General features: G+C 39.4%; 1 protein-coding gene and 1 long non-coding RNA gene across 2 annotated transcripts in view; one reads left to right on the plus strand and one right to left on the minus strand.

Moving 5' to 3' along the window:
- Positions 1 to 20,581, plus strand: part of KCNQ1 (potassium voltage-gated channel subfamily Q member 1) — a 456,225-nt gene extending 435,644 nt beyond the window's left edge. The window contains exon 18 of the mRNA XM_058157948.1: positions 17,276 to 20,581. Within this exon, the coding sequence (XP_058013931.1) occupies positions 17,276 to 17,470 (195 nt within the window). The 3' untranslated portion in view covers positions 17,471 to 20,581. The remainder of the gene's footprint in view (positions 1 to 17,275) is intronic.
- A 1,658-nt stretch (positions 20,582 to 22,239) lies between these two features.
- Positions 22,240 to 24,642, minus strand: part of LOC131185525 (uncharacterized) — a 32,401-nt gene continuing 29,998 nt past the window's right edge. Inside the window, exons 2-3 of the long non-coding RNA XR_009152178.1 lie at positions 22,747 to 22,805; positions 22,240 to 22,444 (exon numbers count right to left, since the gene is read on the minus strand). This is a non-coding gene — a long non-coding RNA (uncharacterized LOC131185525). The remainder of the gene's footprint in view (positions 22,445 to 22,746; positions 22,806 to 24,642) is intronic.

Consider the following 24,642-nt stretch of genomic DNA (forward strand, 5'->3'; position numbering starts at 1 on the left):
ACCTAGTACACTCAGCACACTGAGAACCAGACGGGTTGATGCCCTTTCCACAAGGGTCTATCCAAGCTAAGTAGTCTTAAGGGGAATTTCCTAAGTAATATCAGGATTGTAATGGGAATAGCCCTGATGTTGGCCATTCAGTATGGTCTCCTTGCAATCTTATATTATTTGGATGGAGCGTCTTGGCTACAGAAAGCACATTCCTACTATAAGCACCAGTGGTGAGTAAAAGAATCCAGATGACTCAAGCAATTTAACATGCTGCAAATTAATACAATGTTCACCATACAGAGTCACTAACCTGCCATAAAATATCCCCCTACAGATTTCCACATTGTTAGGCCTTTGTGGATTTAAGAAAGTGCAGTAATAATTTGTGTTAAATGTATACTTCAATTGCTATATTGCTTAATGATATCTTAAACATCTTTTAAAAATGGGTTCATCTCATTCACTTTGGAAAAAAGTTGGAAACTATGAATTCAGAAAACAATATGCCAGAACTTCAGGCAACACTATTGTGGCCAAATTAATAAAGACAGCATTTATTAGAGAATTGAAGAGAAAGAAATGTTTTTTTCCAGAACAACATGAAACATAAAATGTAACCAATTAAACTTACCATAAATTTAAATTCAACTTGTAAGAACTAATGGAGATAGGAATTGTTAGAGGACATGCTTCTCAGCATAAGCAAAGGGCTAAAAGAATATTCAGTAATTAAGTTGCAGAATGTTCTGTTAGAAAAAAAGATAAATACTCATATACCAGTAGTTGCCTTGGCTTAGCTTTTGATATATGCTACCCAACATTCAGTATATTTCAATTAAAAAATAGATCCATTAAGAAAGACATGGTGATTGAAAAACCTCACTTCTATGTAGACCACATCTTGGAGAGAGAAACACAGAGACTCGTTTAACTAACAACAACCAAGTAAGAAAGACACTAAGTGAGAAGATCTTCCTTCATTTATCTCCTAGCATTTGCCCTCATGGTCAAAACAGTTCATAAGTGCAAAAAAATAATGTGGTCTCGGACAGAGGCTTCCTCAGACTTTCCAGCAAAACCAGGCTTTTTATTTTAGCCATCTGTTCAGTTGTAATTGCAATTCTGTTTGGTAAAAACACAAGTTTTTACCAAATAGAAGAATTACTGAATTAATAGTATATTAATTCTATTTTATTAATTAGTATATTAATTCACTGTAACAGCATTGCCAAAAAGGCATTAAAAGTTGTTAACCTAATTTTGTGAAGCTTCTTCTCCGGTAACATTGTATTGCAAACCAGTGCATACAAAACCTTTGCCAGACCAATTCTCGAATACAGCTTGCCTGCCTGGAATCCACACTGTATAACGGACATTAATACAATCAAACAAGTCCAGAGGTATTTCACAAGAAGAGTACTCCACTCCTTTTCTCGCAATAGAATACCCTATGCCATCAGGCTTGAAATTTTGGACCTGGACAACCTAGAACTACACCACCTACGGCCTGACCTAAGCTTAGTACACAAAATTGTCTGCTACAAAGTCCTACCTGCCAATGACTACTTCAGCTTCAACCGCAATAATACACGGGCAAACAATAGATGCAAACTCAAAGTAAACCGCTCCAAACTCGATTGCAGAAATACGGTTTCAGCAACAGAGTGGTCAATGCCTGGAACTCACTATCTGACTCAGTTGTTACATCCTCAAACCCCCAAAACTTTAACCTTAAACTGCCTACCGTGGACCTCACTCCATTCCTAAAAGGTCGGTAAGGGGTATGCGTAAGCGCACCAGCGTGCCTACCGTCCCTGTCCTACTGTTCCCATTTATTCATACTCATTTAATATGTATATACTTATACCTGTTTATACTTATACGTTTACATGCTATGTTCATACTTATACTTGTTTTCTCATACATGCTTGACTAACTAACTAACTAACTAACTAAATAAATAAATAAATAAATAAATAGAGAATAATTCTCAAGGGGGGAGCTCTGTAGCAGGCTAATTCACACCTTAGAATGGCTTAACCTAAAACAAGAGTGTCAAACTCAATGGTGTCATGTGACATATCGTGATGTATTGTGACATTTTTTGACTTTGCTGAGCCGGAATGGGCGTGGCCTGCATGTGATGCATCCAGTCCACGGGCTGCCAGTTTGACAGGCCAGACTTAAGAGATCCCATGAACCATTTTTAGAGGATATGTCCTTATAATTCAACTTAACACACAGCCCACTCTAGAGGTACCTTATATTTAGCTGTTCCACATTTTCCTAAAACAAGTCTTGCCATACAAATAATCTGTGGGGATTCTTTGATGCTGTTGATGAGGATAAGGTCAGGGTTGGAATCTGTACTGTTGTGGGCATGTGCACTACCCTCCGTGTTCATTTTGGCTTGAACTGCAAAAATGAAGAGTGCTACACTTATTTTTAAAACATGCATTTAGCAAGCTTTTGGGAAAAAAACTGTAAAACCTATCCTAAAAAATCAAACTTGAAACTCTAGTTGATTTAAACCATGAAAAAGACACAGGTACTTCCACCTGAGAACTGTTTATTGCTGATTGTACTGTGTTTTCCTGAAAATAAGACCCTGTCTTTTATTTTTTTTGAACCCTGAAATAAGCGCTTGGCCTTATTGCCATGCGCTCAAAAGCCCGATTGGGCTTATTATCAGGGGATGTCTTATTCTGGGGAAAACAGGGTATTACAAATGTATATATTGCAGGTTACCCTTAATTTTTGGCAACAAAGAATTACAGACAGCTGTACTTTCTACTAGTTTTATTATGGCGGGGGAGGGAGAACAGTGTAAGCCAGTGTTTCTCAACCTTAGCAGCTTGAAGATGTGTGGACTTCATTGCTTTGGGGAATTCTGGAAGTTGAAATCCACACATCTTCAAGCTACTAAGGTTGAGAAACACTGGCTTACGTTTTGCTTGCACTAATGCTATTATTCATAATAATTACTTGTTAGGTTGTAGCCAGCCACATCTGTGTGATGCCAGCGCTGCCATTCTCATGCAGTTTGAGATATAGCCCAGAATGAAACTGACAGGAGTTCTTTAAAGCCAAGTAACAAGTCACAGTAGTTGCAGAAAGTTGCTCCCAGTCAGAACACCCATTCCCTTGCAGCATTGATGATGACTTCCTTTCATTTCACTTTGTGTCTGATTGACAGGTCACCCATATCTGGCTCACGTGCAGCAGCAGCAGGACACAGGAGAATCCTCTCATGTATGGCCTTTAGAGTATTTGAGGGGGGGGCGCAATAAGTTTGGTGCTCTGTTGGAAGAAATATCCATCTGGGTTCAGTTCCAAGTGGGGACAAAGATACTGGAAACATGGAGGCTGCTTGGAAAGATGGTTTAATGGTGGTCAGGTTCACATGGCTTGAGTTCCTGAACAGAAAAAGGGGCGAGATCCTGTGCGCTCCCTAGCTTTATGCTTTTTCTGAGCTTTGAACTGTCTGGGGCACAGGAAGAGTATCCTGATTGGTTGTCAGACTCTCAGGGGGTGGGGGTCTTAGCTAACCTTGCTGGCTGATGTAATCTTCCCAGGTGTCATGTGGTGAGTTTCTGTTGTTAGGTGGGTCCTATTGTGTTGCAGATGATGGTCCATTGACAAAGGTGGGGAGAATGAGTTTCTGCCTCTGGCCTATTGACAAAGGTGGGGGGGAAATGAGTGAGCTTGACTGAGGCTTTAATGGCCCACTGACAAAGGTGGGGGGAGTCAGGAAGCTGCTTTGTCCTTAAAACATGTTTCTCCATTTCTCATCCAGGGAAATATATTCTGCCTTTTAAATATTTTCTAAAATATTTCATTCTTCTAGGAGGGGGATGGGTGCTAACTTCCTTAGCATTCCAGAAGAATGCTAAGCAGGTTTTAAAAAACAAACTGATGTGGCCTTCTTTACAAGAACGTTAGACAAGCCTCTATTCCCAGTATTTTTTATTTATTTATTTATTTGTCACAACAGTATATATAAGCATAAGCATGAAATAACTATATTAATTGGATATAATGAAAGGAAACAATAGGACAGGAATGGTAGGCACGCTTGTGCTCTTATGCACGCCCCTTATGCACTCCCCTTAGGATAGTAACCAGTGGTGTGTTTCCTGCTAGCCAGTAACTCTAGGTAAAAGGGGAGATGCAGAAAGGGAAATCTGTCAGTCCCTGTTCTTAAATTGTCTCACATTAAAAATTTAAGAAGAGCATCAGCCGCCCCCCCCCCCACTTTCATTGAGACAGAATAGGCACCACTATGGGGCAGTAAGTTGGTAGGTTTATCTGTTGACTGGAAGACTGTACATTTCCATGGCCATTAGAAGATATCTCTCTCTGTTTTGCCATAGGGAAAGTAAGACTGAGATACAGATAGTCCTCAACTTACAACCATTTGTTTAGTGACCATTTGACATTACAACAGCACTGAAGAAAGTTACTTATGACTTTTTTCACAACCATTGCAGCATTCTCATGGTCACTTGGGACTCTTTGGCCAAATTTGGACTCTTGGCAACTGGCAGGTACTTATGATGATTGCAGTGTGCTAGAGTCATGTGGTAAGCTTTTGCAACCCTTTGACAAACAAAATCAATGGGAAGCCAGGGTCACTTAACAACCATGTTACTAACTTAACAGTTGTAGTGATTCACTTAATAACTATCACAAGAAAGGTCATTAAAATAGGGCAAAATTCACTCGACAACTGTCTTGTTTAGCAGTGGAAATTTTGGGCTCAATTCTGGTCTAAACCTGAGGACTACTCGTATATAATCATAGAGATGTATGTCTGCCTTTCCTGGAGTCTGCTCTTGATTCCAAAACATGGCTGACAAGGACGGATTTCCCATGCATTTGTCTCAACAAGAAGTGTTACAAATAGGCATGCATGGGAATTAATTAAACAACATTTGGTGTCTTGCAACTGAATGTATAAACTGGCTTTGCTGTGGGCAGATGACTTTTCAGAAGCCATATTATGACATGGATTGTGACATTCCACTTATAAAAATTAGACTTACGATGGTTCGTTCCCTTGTGCAGATGTTATTGTTTAAAGAGATGTGCCAGCTAATGAACATGCAGGTGTTATCAATCCAAGGCTGCTACTCAAATGATTCAGAACAGCATTTTCCAAGCTTGGCAACTTTAAGATGTGTGGATTTCAACTCCCAGAATTCCCCAGCCAGCAAGGGAGTTGAAATCCACACATCTCAAAGTTGCCAAGTTTGGAAAAACACTGATTTAGAGTTTAGGGTTCTAAAATGAATTCTTAGCAAGTTAGTTATTTCATCTCAGTTTCCACTGAAGATTAATTCCAAAGTCAGAATTCATTAACATTACAAATGTTTCTCGTTGTAAATGTAAAATGAGGCTCGAGTCACTCTAAAAGTGAAAATAGTTCAAAAAGGGGGAGGGGGAAGCAAACAAAGCAAGCATTTTTCTTTTATACACTTTAAAAGCAATCTTCTTGCATGGGAATAGTGAGACGTGAAATACAACATACGCAGGGACTGAACTCACCCAACGTGATACATGGCATGTTTGCTTTAGAAGATGGGAACAATCCCAAATCTGGTTCAAATTAATAAATGTATGTGTGAGACACAGAGGAAGGGGATAGAGGGAGCCATTGTCTTAGCCAGCATCTAAGAATATCTAAGAATCCTAGAAAACATCTGCCTGCAGCAGCAAGGATGTTAAATGCATTGGATGGGAGTGGGGGAGAGAGGAGTATTCATAGCGCTAGAGACCTGTGAACATTTTATCTTTGAGCCTTTTTTAATTAAAAAAAAATGTCTTGACATCTTCAGGACATATTACGATAAACCAGAATAGCTACTCAACGGTGAAATTATCAGCAGGCACAGGCAGGGGGTTATTAGTCATAGCTTTAGTATCATACTGGAATGAAAGCCAAGGATTCAAGAAGCAGAGCAGTCCGCTTTGGAAGCGGACCAAAGTTTTTTAGTGTGTGGCGGAGGGAGTGCGTGTTCAGTAAGTTCTTTTATTCCTTGTGGAGTCATTCGGCTTTTCTTTTCTTTCTTTTTTAACCCTAAAAACTCCACTGCACTAAGTTTATAAAACGAAATGAAAGCTGAAGGGACATTGCCATTTAATAGCGAAACAACTTGCAGCACCTTTAAAAAGAGGCGGCAGCTGCTGAATAACTTCAGCTAAGGAATTATTTTGTTCCCAAGTAGGAAAAGAAGGGGAGAGTCAACCCCACCCTCTGCACCTAGCTGGCACCTTGGGAAATGAATCATATTCCTAGGATGCATATATGAAGAAAGGGACAAGACACCAATAGCTAGGATAGCTCACTAGGTCTTTAGAATTCATTGTCCTTCTTTTAGGACCACTATAAGTACTAGATTCATATAAAAGTGTGTATTAATATTAGCAAATAATTGTTTCACAGGTAATCCTGTGCTTACTGCCACAATTGAACCTAGAATTTATGTTGCTAAGTGAGACATTTGTCATGTGAATTTTACGACCGTTCTTGCAAAGTGAATCATTGCAGTTGTTAAGTTAGTAACAGGGTTGTTAAGTGAATCTGGCTTCCCCATTGACTTTGCTTGTCAAAAGGTCGCAAAAGGTGATCACGTGACCCCGGGACCCTGCAACCGTCATAAATATGAATCAGTTGCCAAGCGGCTGAATTTCGATCATGCGGCCATGGTGATTCTGCAATGGTTGTAAGTGAAAAATGTTAAATGTCACTTTTTTTCAGTGCTATTGCAACTTTGGTTACTAAATGAACAATTGTAAGTTGAGGAGTACCTGTACATAATAGATAGCATGCAATATATACATAAAGCATAAAACTTTCAGAGCCAGCTACAGAGAGTTCTTACTCATTGGTCTCTTTTGTCTGTAGATAATGAGTCACTGCATTGTCCATGTATCTTCTGCCATGAGGTTAAATAGCCATGATGTCTCTTCTCTCAAATAAGTTCAGTTACAGTCACAACAAATCAGTAAAGAGTGTTTATTTGGAAGACAGTTCTGCTTGGCAGCTGTTTGCTTTTTCAATGGGGATTTTTTTCCAATAAGTGTTTCATGCTAATAGGGGTAAGTAATATGTCAATCCTTAAAACACTGCTGATGAACCTATGACACGCATGTCAAAGGTGACCAGCCACGACATTTTGGGTGACATGCTGAGCACTCGCCAACAACTGACAAGTATTCTTGAAAGCATGCCCCAGTCTTCTGTGATTTGCAGAGGCTGAAGAGGCCACACAAGACTGCGATGTGCTGTTGTGCATCCTATGGAAGGTCTGGAAGTTGCGTGCAAAGACCATGCTGACACGTGGCCTCTGGAGGCTCCTAAAAACATGCGAGAACAGAGTGTGAATTTTTATGATTTTGGGAGGCTATGGAGGCTATGCAGGAATGGGCGGTATACAAATATAATAAATAATAATAATAATAATAATCTCGCCAGCCTCAGAACTCTCCAGAAATCCAATGAGAGGGCCATGCTCTTGTGCAGGCTCCCTCTAAAAATCGCAGAAAAATAGGATATGACTTTGTGAAAACTGCAGAGGCAGCCAGAATGGCAACCAGAACAGCTTCATTTTGACTACCGTATATACTCGAGTATAAGCCGAGTTTTTCAGCACGTTTTTTGTGCTGAAAAACGTCCCCTCGGCTTATACTCGGGTCTATACGGCTTATACTCGAGTTTGTTTGTTTTTTTAAGCCCCTCGGCTTATACTCGAGTATATACGGCTTATACTCGAGTTTTTTTTTTTTTCTTTTTTTCACATTTTACCGGACGGCGCGGGGAAGCCCTGCCGGTGCAGTGAGAGGGCGGGGCGGGGGAGCCAGCCTTCTCAGCTGAGGGAGGAGGGTTTCAACCGGTAGGTGCCTCATTTCCCACCCTCGGCTTATACTCGAGTCCCCAGTTTACCCCAGTTTTTGGGGTAAAATTGGGGACCTCGGCTTATACTCGGATCGGCTTATATTCGAGTATATACGGTATATTTTTAAAAACAAATGAATATGTAAAGGAATTGTTTCTCATTGTTTTGGAACGGAGGTGACAGGCCAGAAGAATCAAGTTAGGCATTTTCTGAATTTTTGATATGTTGAGCCCAAAAGGTTCGGCATCATTGCCATAAGGAGTTTGAGCTGATGATGCAATTGTCAAACTCCACAAAATTATGAAAAGGATCCCAGCAGGTGAACTTAAAAACCAAATACACCCAACAGACTCATGAAAGTTCAGAACATAAAAAAGTGTTAAGATGGATTCTTGTTCCCTAATACAGGTAGTCCTCAACTTACGACCATAATTGAGCCCAAATTTCCATTGCTGAACAAGACAGTTAAATGGCATTTTATGACCTTTCTTGCCATAGTTGTTAAGTGAATCTAAAGGTGGGCTGCTGAGGGTTCTCAGGAGTTCAGGAGAACCTCTAGCTAAGATTCTGTGCAGTTCCAAGAACCCCCAAATCCCACTCCTGGCTGGCCCCACCCACCCTGCCCCTCCCATGAATCCCCACATGGCCCATTTTGGATGCTGGTAAGTGCAGGCCATGCACGGAGGCTCAGGGAAGACGAAAAACTGGTCTACTGGAAGTTCAGGATGCCCGTTTCCGGCCTCCGGGGCAGTGGTGGGTTTCAAAGTTTTTTACTACTGGTTCTGTGGGCATGGCTTGGTGGGTGTGGCTTGGCTTGGTGGGTGTGGCTTGGTGGGCATGGCAGGGAAAGGATACTGTAAAATCTCCATTCCCTCCCCAATCCAGGAGAAGGATACTGTAAAATCTCCATTTCATCCTGATCAACTGGGACTTGGGAGGCAGAGAATAGATGGGGGTGGGGCCAGTCAGAATTTTTATTACCAGTTCTCTGAACTACTCAAAAATTCCGCTACTGGTTCTCCAGAACTGGTCAGAACCTGCTGAAACCCACCTCTGCTCCAGAGCCATTTTCGCCCTCCCGGAGGCTCAAGGAAAGCCTCCAGAGCACGGAGAGGGCAAACCCCCCCCCCATGTGGTACAGGAAGCCGACTAGGCCATGCCTACCATGGCCACAGCCACCTAGCAACCGGGCAGAGAACCCCTTGCTAAAATTTTTGAAGCCCACCCCTGAGTGATTCACTGCAGTTGTCAAGTTACACTAGTAACATAGTTTTTAAGTGAATCAGCTTCCCCATTGACTTTGCTTGTCAGAAGTTTGCAAAAGCTGATCACATGACCCCAGGACATTGCACACATCGTAAACACATGCCAGTTGCCACATGTCCAAATTTTGATCACGTGACCATGCTGCAATGGTCTACTCTAAGTGTAAAAAACAATCATAATTCGCTTTTTTTCAATGTCGTCGTAACTTTGAACTGTCACTGAATGAAAGTTGTAACGATGGTTGTAAGTCGAGGACTACCTGTCAAACTACCTTTAGTCACTTAAGGATGTTGATCAGTAAGAAAAGTTACACAACCACTGTGTCCATGGAAAAAACAAATGTGAGAATATGTGTGCATGCATGTATCCCTATATCACGCAAGTCACTTTTGTTCTATACAATCTACTGATTGCTAAAAACAGTATAAGAGGCACTTGTTCTTATGTTACTCTCCTTAGCGAACACTTAATTCATCTTTTGTATATAAATGTTTCACTGGAAAGTGTTAAAGAATAATCTCTGGCCTTTCTCCCTTTCTTTCTTTCTTTCTTTCCATTAGACTGGGTGTATCTAATAACTGCTCAGCCCAGAAACCATACATCTTGAATAGTGTCTTAGCTTGACAATTCCCATATGTTTGTAGCAATGCTTGATGTATCTACAAGTTTTCACTGCTCACTATAATTGCTTGAAGACTTTTTGAAACGAGATTAATTTTGTACAGTGTTATATTACTGCCAAAGTGAGGACGTGGGAGTGTGGATGTGGGTGTATGTATATACACACACACATACCAACACATGTATGAATATATGTTTGGCAGATGATAGACAAGTGGCCAACATTCCAAAAACCCTTTCTAAAAGCAGACTGAATAATTATGGGTGTATCTTCATCTCCTGGCTCCCAAAGGACCTTTTGGAAAGGTTAGTGATCCCAGCATCAAAATTTGTACTTTGGCTGGAGGGAAGTATATATCTTGAATCCATGCAACTCTTCATGGCTAGCAGCCTATCATTAATTTTCTACACCGTTGCATGTAACTTTGAGACCTATGTAAGCCAAACCCATTCAATTTTGAACTTACATAGATGACTATTGTCTTGTTTTCATTGAGATGGGGGAAGTCACTTGAACAATATACGAAGCAGCACACAAAGCAAACTCTCTGGTCTGCAGATTTAGGCACTTAGTTGACTTGGTTTCATATTGGGAACAGTTCTGTATTATTTCATCCAACTTCTTGCTTGTCCACACAACTGCTTTTAGTATGTGTTAATACTGTGATGTTCACAAGGCTCCGATCATTGTCTCTCTTTTTTTTTCTTACCACTTTTCCTAGCCTCAGCCAAATTGCTTTGTCTGTGTTAAAGCTAAAGTCAGGCCATCCAAGCGTGATATATTTTTAATATCCTATACTGCTGTTTATTCTTTCTCCTCCCTTTTTACCCCTTTGTCCTCTTCCAGTGAATTGCACCAAAGAATAGCTTCGCATTTCCAGTAACACATTCTGAAGCAGAACATATGAATTAAGTTTCTTCTCCACCTCACCCTGCCACCATCTCATGTTCTAGTTCAAGACATCTGATCAACATGAATCTTAACGGATGTCTGTGACTCAGACCATTTCTTTTCCGGGAAGCAGGAAAATATAATGGCCTTATAAGATAATATTTTGCTTTGTTCTTCTCCACAATCATTGATTTACAGTAGTAGGGAAAAATATTTTAGCTTACATAAAAATTATATTTGAGCTGTAAATGACAATTTGGCATAATCACATCTAACTTAGCATATGACTAGTTGAAAAGGGGGTGGAGGATTCATGTTATTAGAACATGAATTTTCTCATGTCACGTTGTTACTAAAACCTTGTAGAATCATCTCTGTCTCACAGCAAAATTTGATTTGATAACTGAAAGGAGTTGCAGGAAAGTTCTCCTTTTCAGCAGAAAAGCATTTCAATTTAAAATACTATAAAAGGCTGCTGAGCAGCAAAAATAAAATAATGAATTTTACAATTCTAGTGAATCCGACTGTATAAAACTTGAGGCTCCTTTGGGATGGCTAATGCACCAGCCAAGAATCACTTTCCTCATCATTTGTATGAAAGAGGCAAATTAGCCTGAATTATTTTTATATCTTATTAGTACAGCTTGCTGTTTAACTGAAAGGTTCAGGGCTGTCCAGAGGAGCTGAGATTACACTGGAGTCAGCAATTTTTTCTGCCTGCCTTGCTTTTATTACACTGCTGGCACTGCAGCTAATTTTATAATCAAGTAAATATGTTTGAAAATGTTATTCATTGCAGAATGTAGGGTAGAGTGAACCTAAGATACACTACAAAATATCCTATGCATATTTGTTCAAAAGTAAGTCTTACTGACTTCAGTGGATCTTGGTTCCATGTTAAACACCTATTCAATTGCAAGCTATCAGGAATTAATTAAATTTAAAGGATACAGCACCATTTTGCTTTCTATAGCACTATTGTGTTCTTAAAATATGGTGTTTTCCATTTATTATTGTTTCCTAGCAATGTAAGGTCTTTCAATGAATCAGTGGAACAGATATAAATTGCATCGTAGTGGCAAATGGTATTAAAGAAAAGAAAATTAAATGTTTAATTTTTCTCTCAAGGGCTCTTTCTTGCGACATATATCAGGAAAAGTTTGGTCTCATGGTTAGACCTCCTAACCATGGGGCTGTCAGCCCAGACAATAAGCCTTGCAACTCAAAGCAAATTTACAGTATTGGAAGTTTCTTTGATGTCACAAAGAGCATATTTTCATGCACTTTGAGGGGTATCTTGGATTTTCAGTGCACTGTCCTCCCGCCAAGCATCAGTGTTGCTGCAATATTGGATGATGCTACAGCAACAGCAACATCTTTTTCATTGAGTTGTGGCAGGAAGCTGTCATAGGCAGTTTAAAAATAGGGTCATGTGACTTCCTGAAGTCTACCTAATTTCCAGCAGTTGAAGGAAGGGCTGGTCTCCACTAACTTTCAGAGTTGAAAAATGAAACAGGATGGGCAAGGACTAAGGTGAAATGGCTGATGTATTTGACTGACACCAGAGAGATCCAGTTTCTATTCCATCTGCAGCCACGTCAGCTCACTTGGTGACTTTCAGCCCAACCTACCTCACAGGATTGTTGTGAAGAAATGTAGGAGGTCAAAGAAGCACTGTGCATGTGCCTTGAATTCCTGAACAAAGATGGGTTATCTTTGAACTGTGGTGACGCAGTAATTAGAATGAAGTACTGCAGGCTGCTTCTGCTGACTGCCAGCTGACTGCAATTTGGCACTTCAAATCTCACCAGGCTCAAGGTTGACTCAGCCTTCCATCCTTCCGAGGTTGGTAAAATGAGGACCCAGATTGTTGGCGGCAATAAGCTGACTCTGTAAACCACTTAGAGAGGGCTGTAGAGCACTGTGAAGTGGTATATAAGTCTGAGTGCTATTGCATATGCATTTTGAGTGCCAGAGGAGGAGTACAGAAAACAATAAAAATATCCAGGTCTTTCTTCATGCACCTTAAAGTTGTTGCTTCTTCAAGAGCCACATAATAAGTCAATTCCTTGCTGCTGGGTAAGGGGGCAAGGGATTATGAACCTGGCTGGGAAACTGTCACAGTACATTGAAAATGAACATTACGTGACCGTAGCAGCCTCCAGGTGTCATGGGTCCTGGATTTTGGACACATTCTGTAGGTTAGCTACTCGAAGCAGTTTGGTTCAAAAATTGTTGCCCATGATGCACTGCCTAGTTAACGATCATCACAGCAAGGGTTTTAGTAGTATATAGATACCAAGCAAAGCCATTTATAAATGTTAAAACTCACCAATAAAGCAGCCAAAGCAATTGTAATCTAAGTCAAATCATAATAATCAGAAGACACAAAGGTGCTTTTTTCAGGAGGCAACTGGACTTTCTTGTTTTTTCTTTGAAGATGTTTCGCTTCTCATCCCAGAAGCTTCTTCAGCTCTGACTGGATGGTGGGGGACTGGAAGGATTTATATTCCTTGAAGAAAGCTGATCATTTGCATCCTTTTAGAAAGTCATTGAGGCCACTTGGAGGTATATCTGTGTCCCCAGGATCACCTGAGTAGTGCAAATGGGTGTGGAGCCTTTTTTGACTGCAGGACGATTTCTGCCCTGTGTCCCTTCACTGTTGAAGGCAGGCGCAGGCTGTTGGGGATGAGTCTGTGATGTCTGCATCTCAAACTGGAGCAAAAATGATTTCTGTAGTCTGCAGTTTTTCTGGAAATCCATTCATAGTCCCGCACCATTCGAAGGGTGTTCATCCCAAAGTTCATAGCTAAAGGTCTGTGGAGATTCTATGTATTTTCTGTTTACTAGAGGAAAGTGAAGAAAGAGAATCAAAATAATGTAGGGAAGGACTACATAACTCTTATTTTCATCCATGATATTTTCACAGGCTGTTCCTATCTTTCAAAAAAAAATGTATTGCTCATTTTGGTACAATATTTGTACATTTTTTGGATTTTTCTGCTGGTAAAGAAAATCAATTTCCAAGTTACTTTTGATTAGAAAGGGACTAAAATTCTCCGGATTCTGAAATGTATGGCTTCAGATTTCAGTTTTGGGTTTAAAGAAAAAGCTATTCAAAGGATCCATACAATTGTGGAAGCTTACTGTTTGGTCTTCAGTATAATTTATTTTGCATATGGCATATCATACATCAATTAGCATATATATGCTACAGGTGTGGAATCTTCATCTTCATATATCTTCAGTGTATGTTGCACTAAGGAACAATTTGCAGAATATTTTGTGTGTAATAGTAATAGCAGCAGTAGTTTAACGTCAACAAGCAGTCACTTCATAGCAGAGATTTGAACAGAAACTATCCTTTTAAATTAGCTGTGAGGCTGTGAAAGTAAAATTCCAAGATTTCAGAGGGTTCAAGTGCCCCCACCCCACCCCCCTCAGCCACGAAGTTCATTAGGTGACTTTGGTTCAGTCACTGTCTCTCAGTCTGATCAATCTCACAGAGTTATTGTTGCAGGGGGAAATGAGAGAAGGGAAATGTTATATACTCTATCCCGGGCACCTGAAGGAAAGTTGGTGCATAAATCTAATGAATAAAATGAAATAAGAGCTCTGAAAGCTTGCTTATACCATTCTATGCTTTCCTAAAAGTATTTTATTGTCAGATCTGGGCTGCAAAAATATGTGTGATTATTGAGGGGTAGCTAATAGCTCTTTGCTGTTCTCTAGTGGTTATCTGGATTTTTGTAGCCTAGATTTGATTTCTCCAGTTTCATAAGCAATTACAGTAATATTTATTGTTTTTAGAAAATCATCTACTATGCCCTGTCTTGGATTTCTCTTGCAATGCTTTTCCCACCAAGCAAATAAATTCACATTTATAGTATAAAGTAATGTCTGTGTGACGAATAGCCAACACAATCTCTCACAGATATTTTGGTTGCAATCCTCTCAGCACTTATTTTGGAATTAAGTGGCTTGAGGATCGCAGTCTTTTGTTTTGCATTGTGAGGGAGAAAACCCCAGCTGCAACGTATCCTCCAACACCTTGTATTTTTGTGGTTTCTGTATCTGCTTCCCTGCAAATGTCCAAATTATTTAACAAAAACAGTATTCTCTTTTGGTTGAAAAACATTTGAACTGCACTTGAAATTCTCCAGGTTTGTTGACATTTTGCTCAGACTTATTATCTTTTACTGTCCAGAATGATGCTTGGACGATAACCAGACATAGAGAGATTTATTTCTGTGAAACTGGTTTACCGCTGGCTTCAGCACCTCTCAGGGGTCAGGGGTCAGCGGGGAGAAGAGAGCTGGAGTAATCATTCCTAGAGTAAGGGCTATAATCTGGACCTGTGATCAGCTGCTAATTTTTTTTAGTGGAGAGGACCATATTTAAACCCAATCATTGATTGAAAGGTCATGAACATTATCTTTGCCTCATTCATTCCGGCAGGTCACAAAGAGTTTGGGGGAGGGGTTTAACCACTTCCTGCCAGGAGAGCAGTAATTGGCAGGTTTCTCTATTTCTCTGCACCTCAATTTGGGGCTGGGGAAAAGTTTCCATGATGTGCGCATCATATTTGGCTACATTTTGACTAGTTTACATGGGAGAAAACATCGCAAGGTGATTTTACGCCATTGGGGTTATGTTGAAAATCAGATGGAGCCCTTCACCTCCCTCCACCCCCATCCCCTATACCTCATCTGTTTAATTATTTCTGACATTTGTTTTTAGTTTGTCAAATTGGTGTCATTTTTAGCCTCTCAGTGTGCTGTCTCCTTTTCCTTTTAGGTTCCTATTATCCCTAGAATTAAGTAGAAGCTAAATCCGAGCATGAGAACATTAGATTCCCTTATTCTATATTGCCCACCACAGCCATTTTGAGACAAAAGGCATCCTTTCCATTGTAAGTGGGAAAAGAATTAGCAAGGCTTTTTATTCTGCCCTCCTCTAACTACAGTGCCAGCTAGCACAGTTAAGTGAAATGTAGGGGTAGACTGTCTCATGCCAAGTTAGCCTTGGTGCTGCTTATTCTCCCATGCTCTCTTATCCTAGAAGAACAAAGCAGGGCACAGGGGCTAAAGATATTACCCATACCGCTATTGAGTGGCTCAAGTTCCACAAGTCTCTTATTGCTGGGATCCCAAAAACACCAGCCTTCCCAGCAGTCTCTCTCTCTCTCTCTCTCTCTCTTTCATTTCCCAATTACCATCATTTGTTTTGATATTGTATGTAGATAGTTAGAGGTCAGCTTTCCCCCTCATGCCAGCTTTTGTTCTGGTATTTGAGCTATGTGCTCCAGGCATGGAGCTCCTCATTTTAAAATGGGCACACACTCAAGGGCAACAAAGCATCAAGTCTAAGAAGTCTTCTAGATGACAGTGTGGCTTTTTGGGTTCTTTTGCTTTTGCTTATTCATTTTTTTATAGCTTGAGATCCCCTTGTTCTCATGACATCATTTACAAAAGAGGGAGATGTTTAACTAAAGGTATCCCAATCCAGGTTTAACGGTGATTGTCAAAATTCTGAGATTCACCCCGCCTCTCAGTATAAAATTAATATTTCTGCTTTTACTTTCTGCTGTTGTAGATACTAATGTCATGTAAGGAGGGGGATTCTATTGTGAAATATTCAGGGGTACTCCCTGTTTTCCTATCACTTTCCAGGGATACTTATTGTCTTCATTTTATACAGGCTTCCTCAGTCACCTCTCCTTTTCTCTTTCCTGCTATCCTCAACATGTTCAGTATTTGAGAACAATTCAGGATTAGCCGCAGAGGAAATTTCCTCTTGTTCTCTTTGACAGGTCAGCTTCACATATGCTCAGGGGCAATTCAGCAATTGTTTTTCCTCATTATTCCAAAACATCTCCACTGAGCAATGCTTATTGGAATCATGCTGATCTGCCAAGAAAGTATCTCATGGGGAATTCCTACTGGTAGCCCTCATTATATTATCATATTTATATCTTTAAGTCTAGATTTAGATTATACCTGTATGATGAACAGGTGTATTTATTCATCCAAGGATTTGGGTTTGGCGAGTAGAGAAAAGAAGGACTCTGGGTGACACGATAGTAGTATTCCACTATTTGAGAGGCTGTTACAAAGAAAAGGAGGTCAGCTTATTTTCCAAAGCACCAGAAGGCTGGACAAGAAACAATGGATGGAAACTAACCAGGGGGAGAAGCACCCTAGAATTAAGGCGAACCTCCCTAACAGTGAGGAGAATTAACCAGTGGAGCAGCTTGCCTTCAGAAGGTGTGGGTGCTTCATCACTGGAGGTTTTTAAGAAAAGACTCGACAGCCTTGTCTGAAATGTTATAGGGTCTCCTGTTTGAGCTCAGGGGTTGGACTAGAAGACCTCCAAGGTCCGTTCCAGCTCTATTCTTATGAATTAATTAATGATTGGTTCTCCAACCACAGTCTAATAGTTTTACGAGCTTCTCTGGGTGGTATAGAGCTGCTCGTTCTGCTGGGTGGGACCTTGGACTTCTGCCTCAAAATTCTACCAGACAGCAAGTATTGGTGCTCAGTCTGGCTTTCAAACACTGCCTAGAAGTTCACCTAAATGCTGAGTGTTGTTTTGTTGGTCTTCACAGGTAGTCCAAATAGACCAGAAGCTGAATCTCATCACAGATTTGCTGCACCGCCTGCTTTCCAGCCAGCAAGGAAACCAAGGCAGCACCAAAGCATCTCCCAGGAATGATGTCAGCTCTAGCCTACTTTCCAGCAACTCTCTCCCAACCTATGAACAGCTAACAGTTCCAAGGGCACTGCAAGACGATGGTTCCTGATGCCTCGGAGATTTGTTTCCTTTCATGAAATTGACACTCAATATTATGAATCTTGATGGGGGTTGGGGATAAATTTAAGCTCAGAATCAGCCATACAAGCCTGACACGTTACTTTTAAGCTAATTTTACTATCTTCTTATCTGTTATTCCAAAGAGAATAATTCAGACAACTACCAAACCTTAAAACCCACACTGTGTTGTTATTCTTTGTTCATGAGATGCATTCATGAGCTCTAATTTCTTTGTGTGTGTGTGTTTGTGTGTATATATAAATAATTCTGCTACAATCGATCGCAATATTAAGAGAGTACAGGTAATCCTTGACTTACGATCACAATTGGGACCAGAATTTCTGTTGCTTAGGAAGATAGTGAATCATGCCTGATTTTACAACATGTTGCCATACGTGCCCTAAGTGAATAGTCATTGCAGTTCTTAAGGGAATCCTGCAGTCATTAAGCACACATCCAGTTCCCCCATTTAATTTGTCAGAAACCAGCTGGAAAAGTCACAAATGTGATCCCATGATCCTAGGAAATACATGCTGGTTGCTAAGTGCCTGAATCTTGGATCACATGACTATGGGGATGGTGCAATGGCAATAAGTGCAAAACTGGTCACTAGCCACTTTTTTTCAGTGCCGCTGTTAGGTCAAGCAGACACTAAACAAATGGTTGTAAGCCAAGGACTACCTGTAATTGGTCCTGATATTAGCAAAAAGACAATCGGTGTATGTGCCCAGGATATTGTGCTACTGCTGCTGCAGCAAACATCATTCTGAAGTCGTGCACAATCATACACAACTGAAAGAGTTTGAAAATTCCACAACTTTGCTTGGCTAATTGCATCCTATGGCCCTTCAGTAAGAATAATACTTGAACTTAGTTAATCTGAATTCTATTTATGACTCTGCTGATAGTGATATAGTTTTGCGCACTAGATTCCAAAAGAGAATGCACATAAATTGCCATTCTATGGACTGGCAAGAGTATACACTGAATAATTTTCCTCCCACATGCCATTTTCCTTGTTTATGCTACACAATATTGTGAAACCTACCACATTTAAAACAAAAATCTGCCTCTCTTCAAGGAAGAATCAGTGCTTTAATCAAAAACTGTATTGTTTGTAAAGAAAGATTTCTTTTGTATAATATTGCAATGGAATTGGGACATTGAAATATTGAATAGGAACTTTTTAAAAATAGCAATTATATTGCTGCCAAATAATTTATATTCTGTAGTATTTATTGCTATCCTGGGTATATTTGTCAGAAAGCGCTTTCAAAGCGCACAGCTTTGTGTATTAAAGTAGGTTTAGTTTCTTTCTCAGTGTACAGCAATAAGGTCTAGAATAACTGGATCTTGTTGATTAGGAGTTTGAAAGTGATGCTTTGGGGAAACACAGCAGCTTTGAACTTTATTTGAAAATGTACTGCCAAGTCAGATACACATTCGTTTCTTTCTTTTCCTGGCACACTAATACATAATGTCCAACAGTAATTTGTGAATATTGTTCATGCTAAGATATACAAGCTCTTGAGTTTGTTTGGTTATTGCAGAGAAGTTCTACTTGCTGAATGTGGAAATGGCTCTGCGCTCATCTGTTGGAAGTTCTTTCTTTATATCCAAGCTGTTAAACAAATGGGAAGCAGGCATAGCTTATATTTCTGCAAATCCTATTCTGTTAATACAGTTGGCTCTTTTTTGGGGTGGGGGACCCATATGCAGGATGAAAACAAGAGCTATAGCCATGTTCTTATGCAAAGCAGATGCTGGAATTTAGCTCTCTGGAAATCTCATATTTATTTTCTATTTAAATCAGGGTTCTAGCTCCTTTGGGAAAGGACATTTAAATTGTATGGCCAGGTAGCATCAGAATCATAGATGGGATGTTCATATTGCCTCTCTTCATCTCAAGCATAAATTAGTTCTCATACTCAGCTATGAATCACCAAGCACTATCTAATGTTTCTATGAGCATACATGTTCCTATTGGGAATCAAAAACCAAAGAAAACTGGAGAAAGAGAGGGCTTTCTAAACCCAGGGGAGGGGAACAATCAGAACTGTATGAACTGATGCCGAGTTCTACAAATATCTATATCTTAAGTTTCGTTTGTAGTTTCCATGAGGAAAATGTTTCCCTGTCACATAAAGGTAGTCTCAAATACACAGCTTCATGTCTTAGTGCATAGGAATTTGAAACTATATTATTCAGAAGCTAAAAGTGTGAAAAAGTTGGGATGACAACTATATCTAGGCTGCAAAAATATAGATGGCAACAGCAACACAAAGACAGAAACAATTCTAACACTTTAAAGCCTCTAATCTTCTGTTTGGTGGTTTGTAGCCCAGATATTGTCACTATAGATGTATATTGTTTCATTGATGATCCTTCATCTATCAGCCTTCCATTAATGACAGATGAGCCTCTTAATGGCAGAAATCCTCTTCTAACTTGATACTTCTGTGCATTACTGAGTATTACTCAAGAATAAGCATGGAAAGTGAGGTATAGAAGTCTTTAAAGTCTATCTGTTTGGTACCATTACCATTTATTCATGAAAATTAAATCTAAATTGCTGTATGGAGAAAAAAGTCATAAAATTCTACATCCAAGGACAGCATGGCAACTTGAATAGTATTAAATAGTAAGTGCACAATCATAACTACAGAGCTTCAGATACTGTATTTAAATGCTTTCCAAAATGTGGTTCTTTAAAAGCTAGATATTATAAGACTTTTATTTGGAGATGTTAGCGTTCTTCTGATTCACATTGATGCCACTGAGAATACATTTGTATTCTTTTTTTGCTATCTGTGCCTATAATATTTCCATTGTTTCCTAAAGACAGGTTAATATAGGACATTTTAATCATATATTATTTAATACTAATTGGAAATTTTTAGTTCAAGTGTATAAAATTTAGAAGGAACTCTTTTGCATGGAATAACATTTTGAACTTTTCCCTTATATGGAAATGAATATTGAAGGATGCAAGTAACAGCGGAACTCAACCAAATCCCTTTTTGCGATAACGCCTGTCCTAAAAATTAGAAAACAAAATACTTAAAATCATAGATAATGTAAGCCTTTTAAGAATCGATGATCTGATAGCAATTATATTTGTTTCAGATATTGGAGGGAGGAGGAAACGGGATAATTATGAAGTACTTTCTCGGGGGGGGGGGTTGTTCCATATAACACAATTAAAGTTTAGTTTACACAACTAAACACTAGAACAGTGTTGGCGAACCTTTTCGGCACCGAGAGCTGAAACAGGAATGCCTGCGCGGGGGGGGGAGCACCAGAAACTGGAACAGCAGTTCCCCGGTGTGCATGCGTGCACCAGAAACCGGAAGCTAAGCTTCCCAGTGCACGCATGTACACTAGGGAGCTGCTCTTCTGGTCTCCGGAGCTCCCATGCACGTGCAGACCAGCCAGAAAAGCAACAGGCAATGGCTGGCGTGCCCGGAGAGATGGTTCTGCATGCCACTTCCAGCATGCGTGCTATAGGTTCACCATCACGGCTCTAGAGATTCAAAAAGGGGACACCATAACTGGATAAAATATTGCACTTAACCAAAAAGTCCACACTCTAGCAGATTTGACCATCTGTTCCTGTTGCATTTCAATATAAATTCACAGAAATAGCCAGGTCACCACTGCAAATGTTTGTTACCAAAGCAACCTCTGATTTTATGAATTAGCGTGGAACACATTCAGGATCAGAGGATGACTTTCTATTATTTACACGTCTCCCTGAAACGAAGAAACTGTAATTGATGTTTTTGCTGTCTGTCTGATGCTGCAGCTTGTTTCCACCTGCAGCCCTGCAGATGCTACTGAGAATTCCACAAGGAGACCCATCCTTTGTCATTCACCCAAATTATAACTTTCAACCATCCAGAAAACTATTTATTTCTTCTTATTTGTCTAATTGCCTTTTAAAACATACAAAATAAGAGCCATCATCACTGCTGGGAGCAAAAAGTCCAGAATTCATAATTGTGGAATCCATGGCCAACAAAAGAACTTGACCTACTAAAAAGAAACCTGTCAGCCCCAATTGTGCTCTTGAGCAAACCTGCTCTATTTCAGTGGGACTTGTGCAGCAGAATTCCCAGGTTGTGTCCTATGACCCAAATCTATTGGGCTCTGGTATCCCAAACAATTCTCCCAAATCCACTGCCTGTGGCAATCCAGTCACTTTGCTTCATCTGTGCACCAAAACATACACCTCATAGCTTTTTGTTCTTGATTGTACACATTTCATTATCTTCTTCCAGATAGCATTTTCTAATCCTCTTTACATGGAATTTTAAATATATTAGAATTTATCTATTCTTCCAGTGTACAGTGCATACATTTTTAAGAGTGTACAAACTTTTTAAAAATGTAAATGGGAATTATTTCAGGGCATTATATTTTATAAGAAATCAAAGGAGAACTGTTAAGATTTTCAGTCTATTTTTTTAAAAATAATGTTCACTATTGTAATTTTAAGCTGTTAATTTCTTAATAAAATATAGGACAGGAATTGTATTTTCGTTTAGTCTGAATTTTATGCAAGAGTAAATGAGTTTTTAAAATGGGATAAGTGTCACATAAATGCAATTGCAAAATAAATAACAGAACAAAGATTTATTCTACGTGTATTTGAAGTGCTGCAATAAACCAGCAACACAGCATGTTGCAATCCAATATATGATTCATATACTTTATTAGAGGTGTCACTCAAAAGTATCTGCATCTTGTACCTTTTATCCTACTGACCCACTAGGGACATTACATATAGACATAGCAACCAAGAGCCTTGTTCTATTCTTGATATCTACTTTGTTCCAGTGAATAGGTTTTTAGGCATTCCTTTCAGCCTGCTTCCTGTAGGAACGATAAAGTACATCTTCTTGGAGTTTGAGTTTCTGTTCCATCTATGAACAGTCTTCCATTTGCAGGAAGGAATTTTATCCTATGAGGAATTTTGCAAATAGAAAAGCAATAAGGTAATTTCTGTCACTCCCCCTGCCCCCAGCAAATCCACACAGCTCTGCCTCCCACACTATGCCAAAAGATTTGTGCACACAACATGAACTAAACCTAATTTACAGAATTAATTTTATGAAACCACAAACTAGCCAAGCAGATTTTAATTTAGTGTGGTATGCAGACTTATGCAGAACTCTCCCCTTCACCCACCCTCTGGGGCAGATTTTAGATAACGCAAGGATTTCAGAAAGAAGGGGCTGAAAAATCCCCTTCTCCATCGCTTACCTTCAGCCAGCAGAAATATCCCGTTGGTTATGTTCTATATGTACAAAACAGCGATGGTTCTAGTTTAGCCACATACAAGACAAAATAATAAAGACAAAAACAAAACGAGCTAAGATCAGTCTGTAATTTTAGTAACTACTTCTGCTATTGTATATAAGGTATAACGCTTAACATAGTGAAAAGAGGCTATTTGTTCCTCTGAGTGTTATGGAATATTTATAAATATTTTAGCTACATTTTTTAAAATTTCCAATAGATTAAACCTGGGGCAAAACCGAATGGTTTCCTATTGAAGGAAGAGAAAGAAAATGAGGCTTCAGAATAAGAAATCAAGCAAGAGAACTGGGCACAGAGAGTTATAAAAATAACTACACATTTTTTATGGATCTCTACTGTATTTTTATCCCTATATTTTTCAATCTTTCAGGTATGGCCTAAAGGGAAGGGGTGCTGATTTGATATTTGGCGTTTGCTCTCTACTATATGAAGAGCATGGAAAAAAATGAATAACTAAAGCCAGCCCTGAAATCTTGGAGAGTTAGTAGATTTTCCTCCTATTGGTGTTAGAGTTGCGCTGGCGAAATGCCCAAGGATTTAGCCGGAGCTAATCCAACCTTGGCTTTCCAAGCAGGCTCCCTCAGAACAAAGCAAACAAAGCTTCTCTAGCCCCCTTGGTTGGGTTTCTGCTAAATCACTTGGCCAGGTGCAGCATTATTCAGATCAGCAATCCTCCAGAGTCTTTGCAGAGAAGCCAATGGTTTAGAAGCAAGCAGCATCTTTTTCGAGTGCCATAGTGTGTTCTATGGGAGTGCAACTGGTGCTTTTGCCTTTCAATTTGGCTCGAGAGCCATTGTCCAAAACTGTTGTTTTTCTTTTGCAACCAACCATCTGGCAGACAGTAATGATAAAACGCCCTGTTTCCAGTAGCTTATACCTTAACATTGTTCTCAATGTTATTTTTTCTACATCTTTGTGTGTGTGTTTTTAAGGGTAACAAAGTCCCCGTGTATTTATATTTTTAAGGAGCTGATTAATCAACCTGATTTAGATAGTTTGATTTGATATTTGTAAACTCCAGTTGGAATCTTTATGACATTTAATTTGACCCAGAGATGACTGAATGATATAGGCTCCAGACAAAGCTAATATTCATATGCAAGGAAATAACTGTTGACTGTAGCACAGTTCTGCGCAGTTCGAGATTCACTTATCTTGATTTATTTAATTGAATTAGAATAGAAGGACAGGAACCGTCAATAAAGATAGGAATGACCCAATGGATGGATCAATAGTGGATAGGGCAATGTTCCTGGAGGTTTAAGAGAAGTAGTAGCAGAACTTAAGATGCCACCCTTTTCAGCAGACTTGTTATATTAAATTTTGATATTTTAATTAATGTAATTAATCACTTAATTGTAATTAGGACTACTAAAATTAATTGATGTAATTGACTTTAATTCCATTCCATATATCTAATTACATTTTTAGGCAGAAGAGACCTATTTTGCCTATTAAATTCTGTCAAGTGTGATACATCTACACAGAAAACAGGTGGTTTATGTAGTTATGTGACGCATATTTCTCATATTTACTTACATTCTTAGCTAGCCTTTTCTGATTTCTACATTGGAAAATATGCTTTGTACATTGCAAAGCAACTTTCTATACATCATACTATCAAAAAGAAAATAAAAATATATCCAACTTCCAGACAAACTTGCATTTTTTAATTTTCATCTCGCCTTTGGGTGAAATTTTAAAATATGCACAAGTTTTTATGGAGCTACTTATGGCCTAATTCTCCAAATTCAGGGGTGAAATCCAGCAGGTTCTGACAGGTTCTGGAGAATTGGTAATGGAAATTTTGAGCAGTTCGGAGAACCGGCGGTGGAAATT

Source organism: Ahaetulla prasina, chromosome 1 (genome assembly GCF_028640845.1).
Source record: "Ahaetulla prasina isolate Xishuangbanna chromosome 1, ASM2864084v1, whole genome shotgun sequence".
Classification (NCBI taxonomy): Eukaryota; Metazoa; Chordata; class Lepidosauria; order Squamata; family Colubridae; genus Ahaetulla; species Ahaetulla prasina.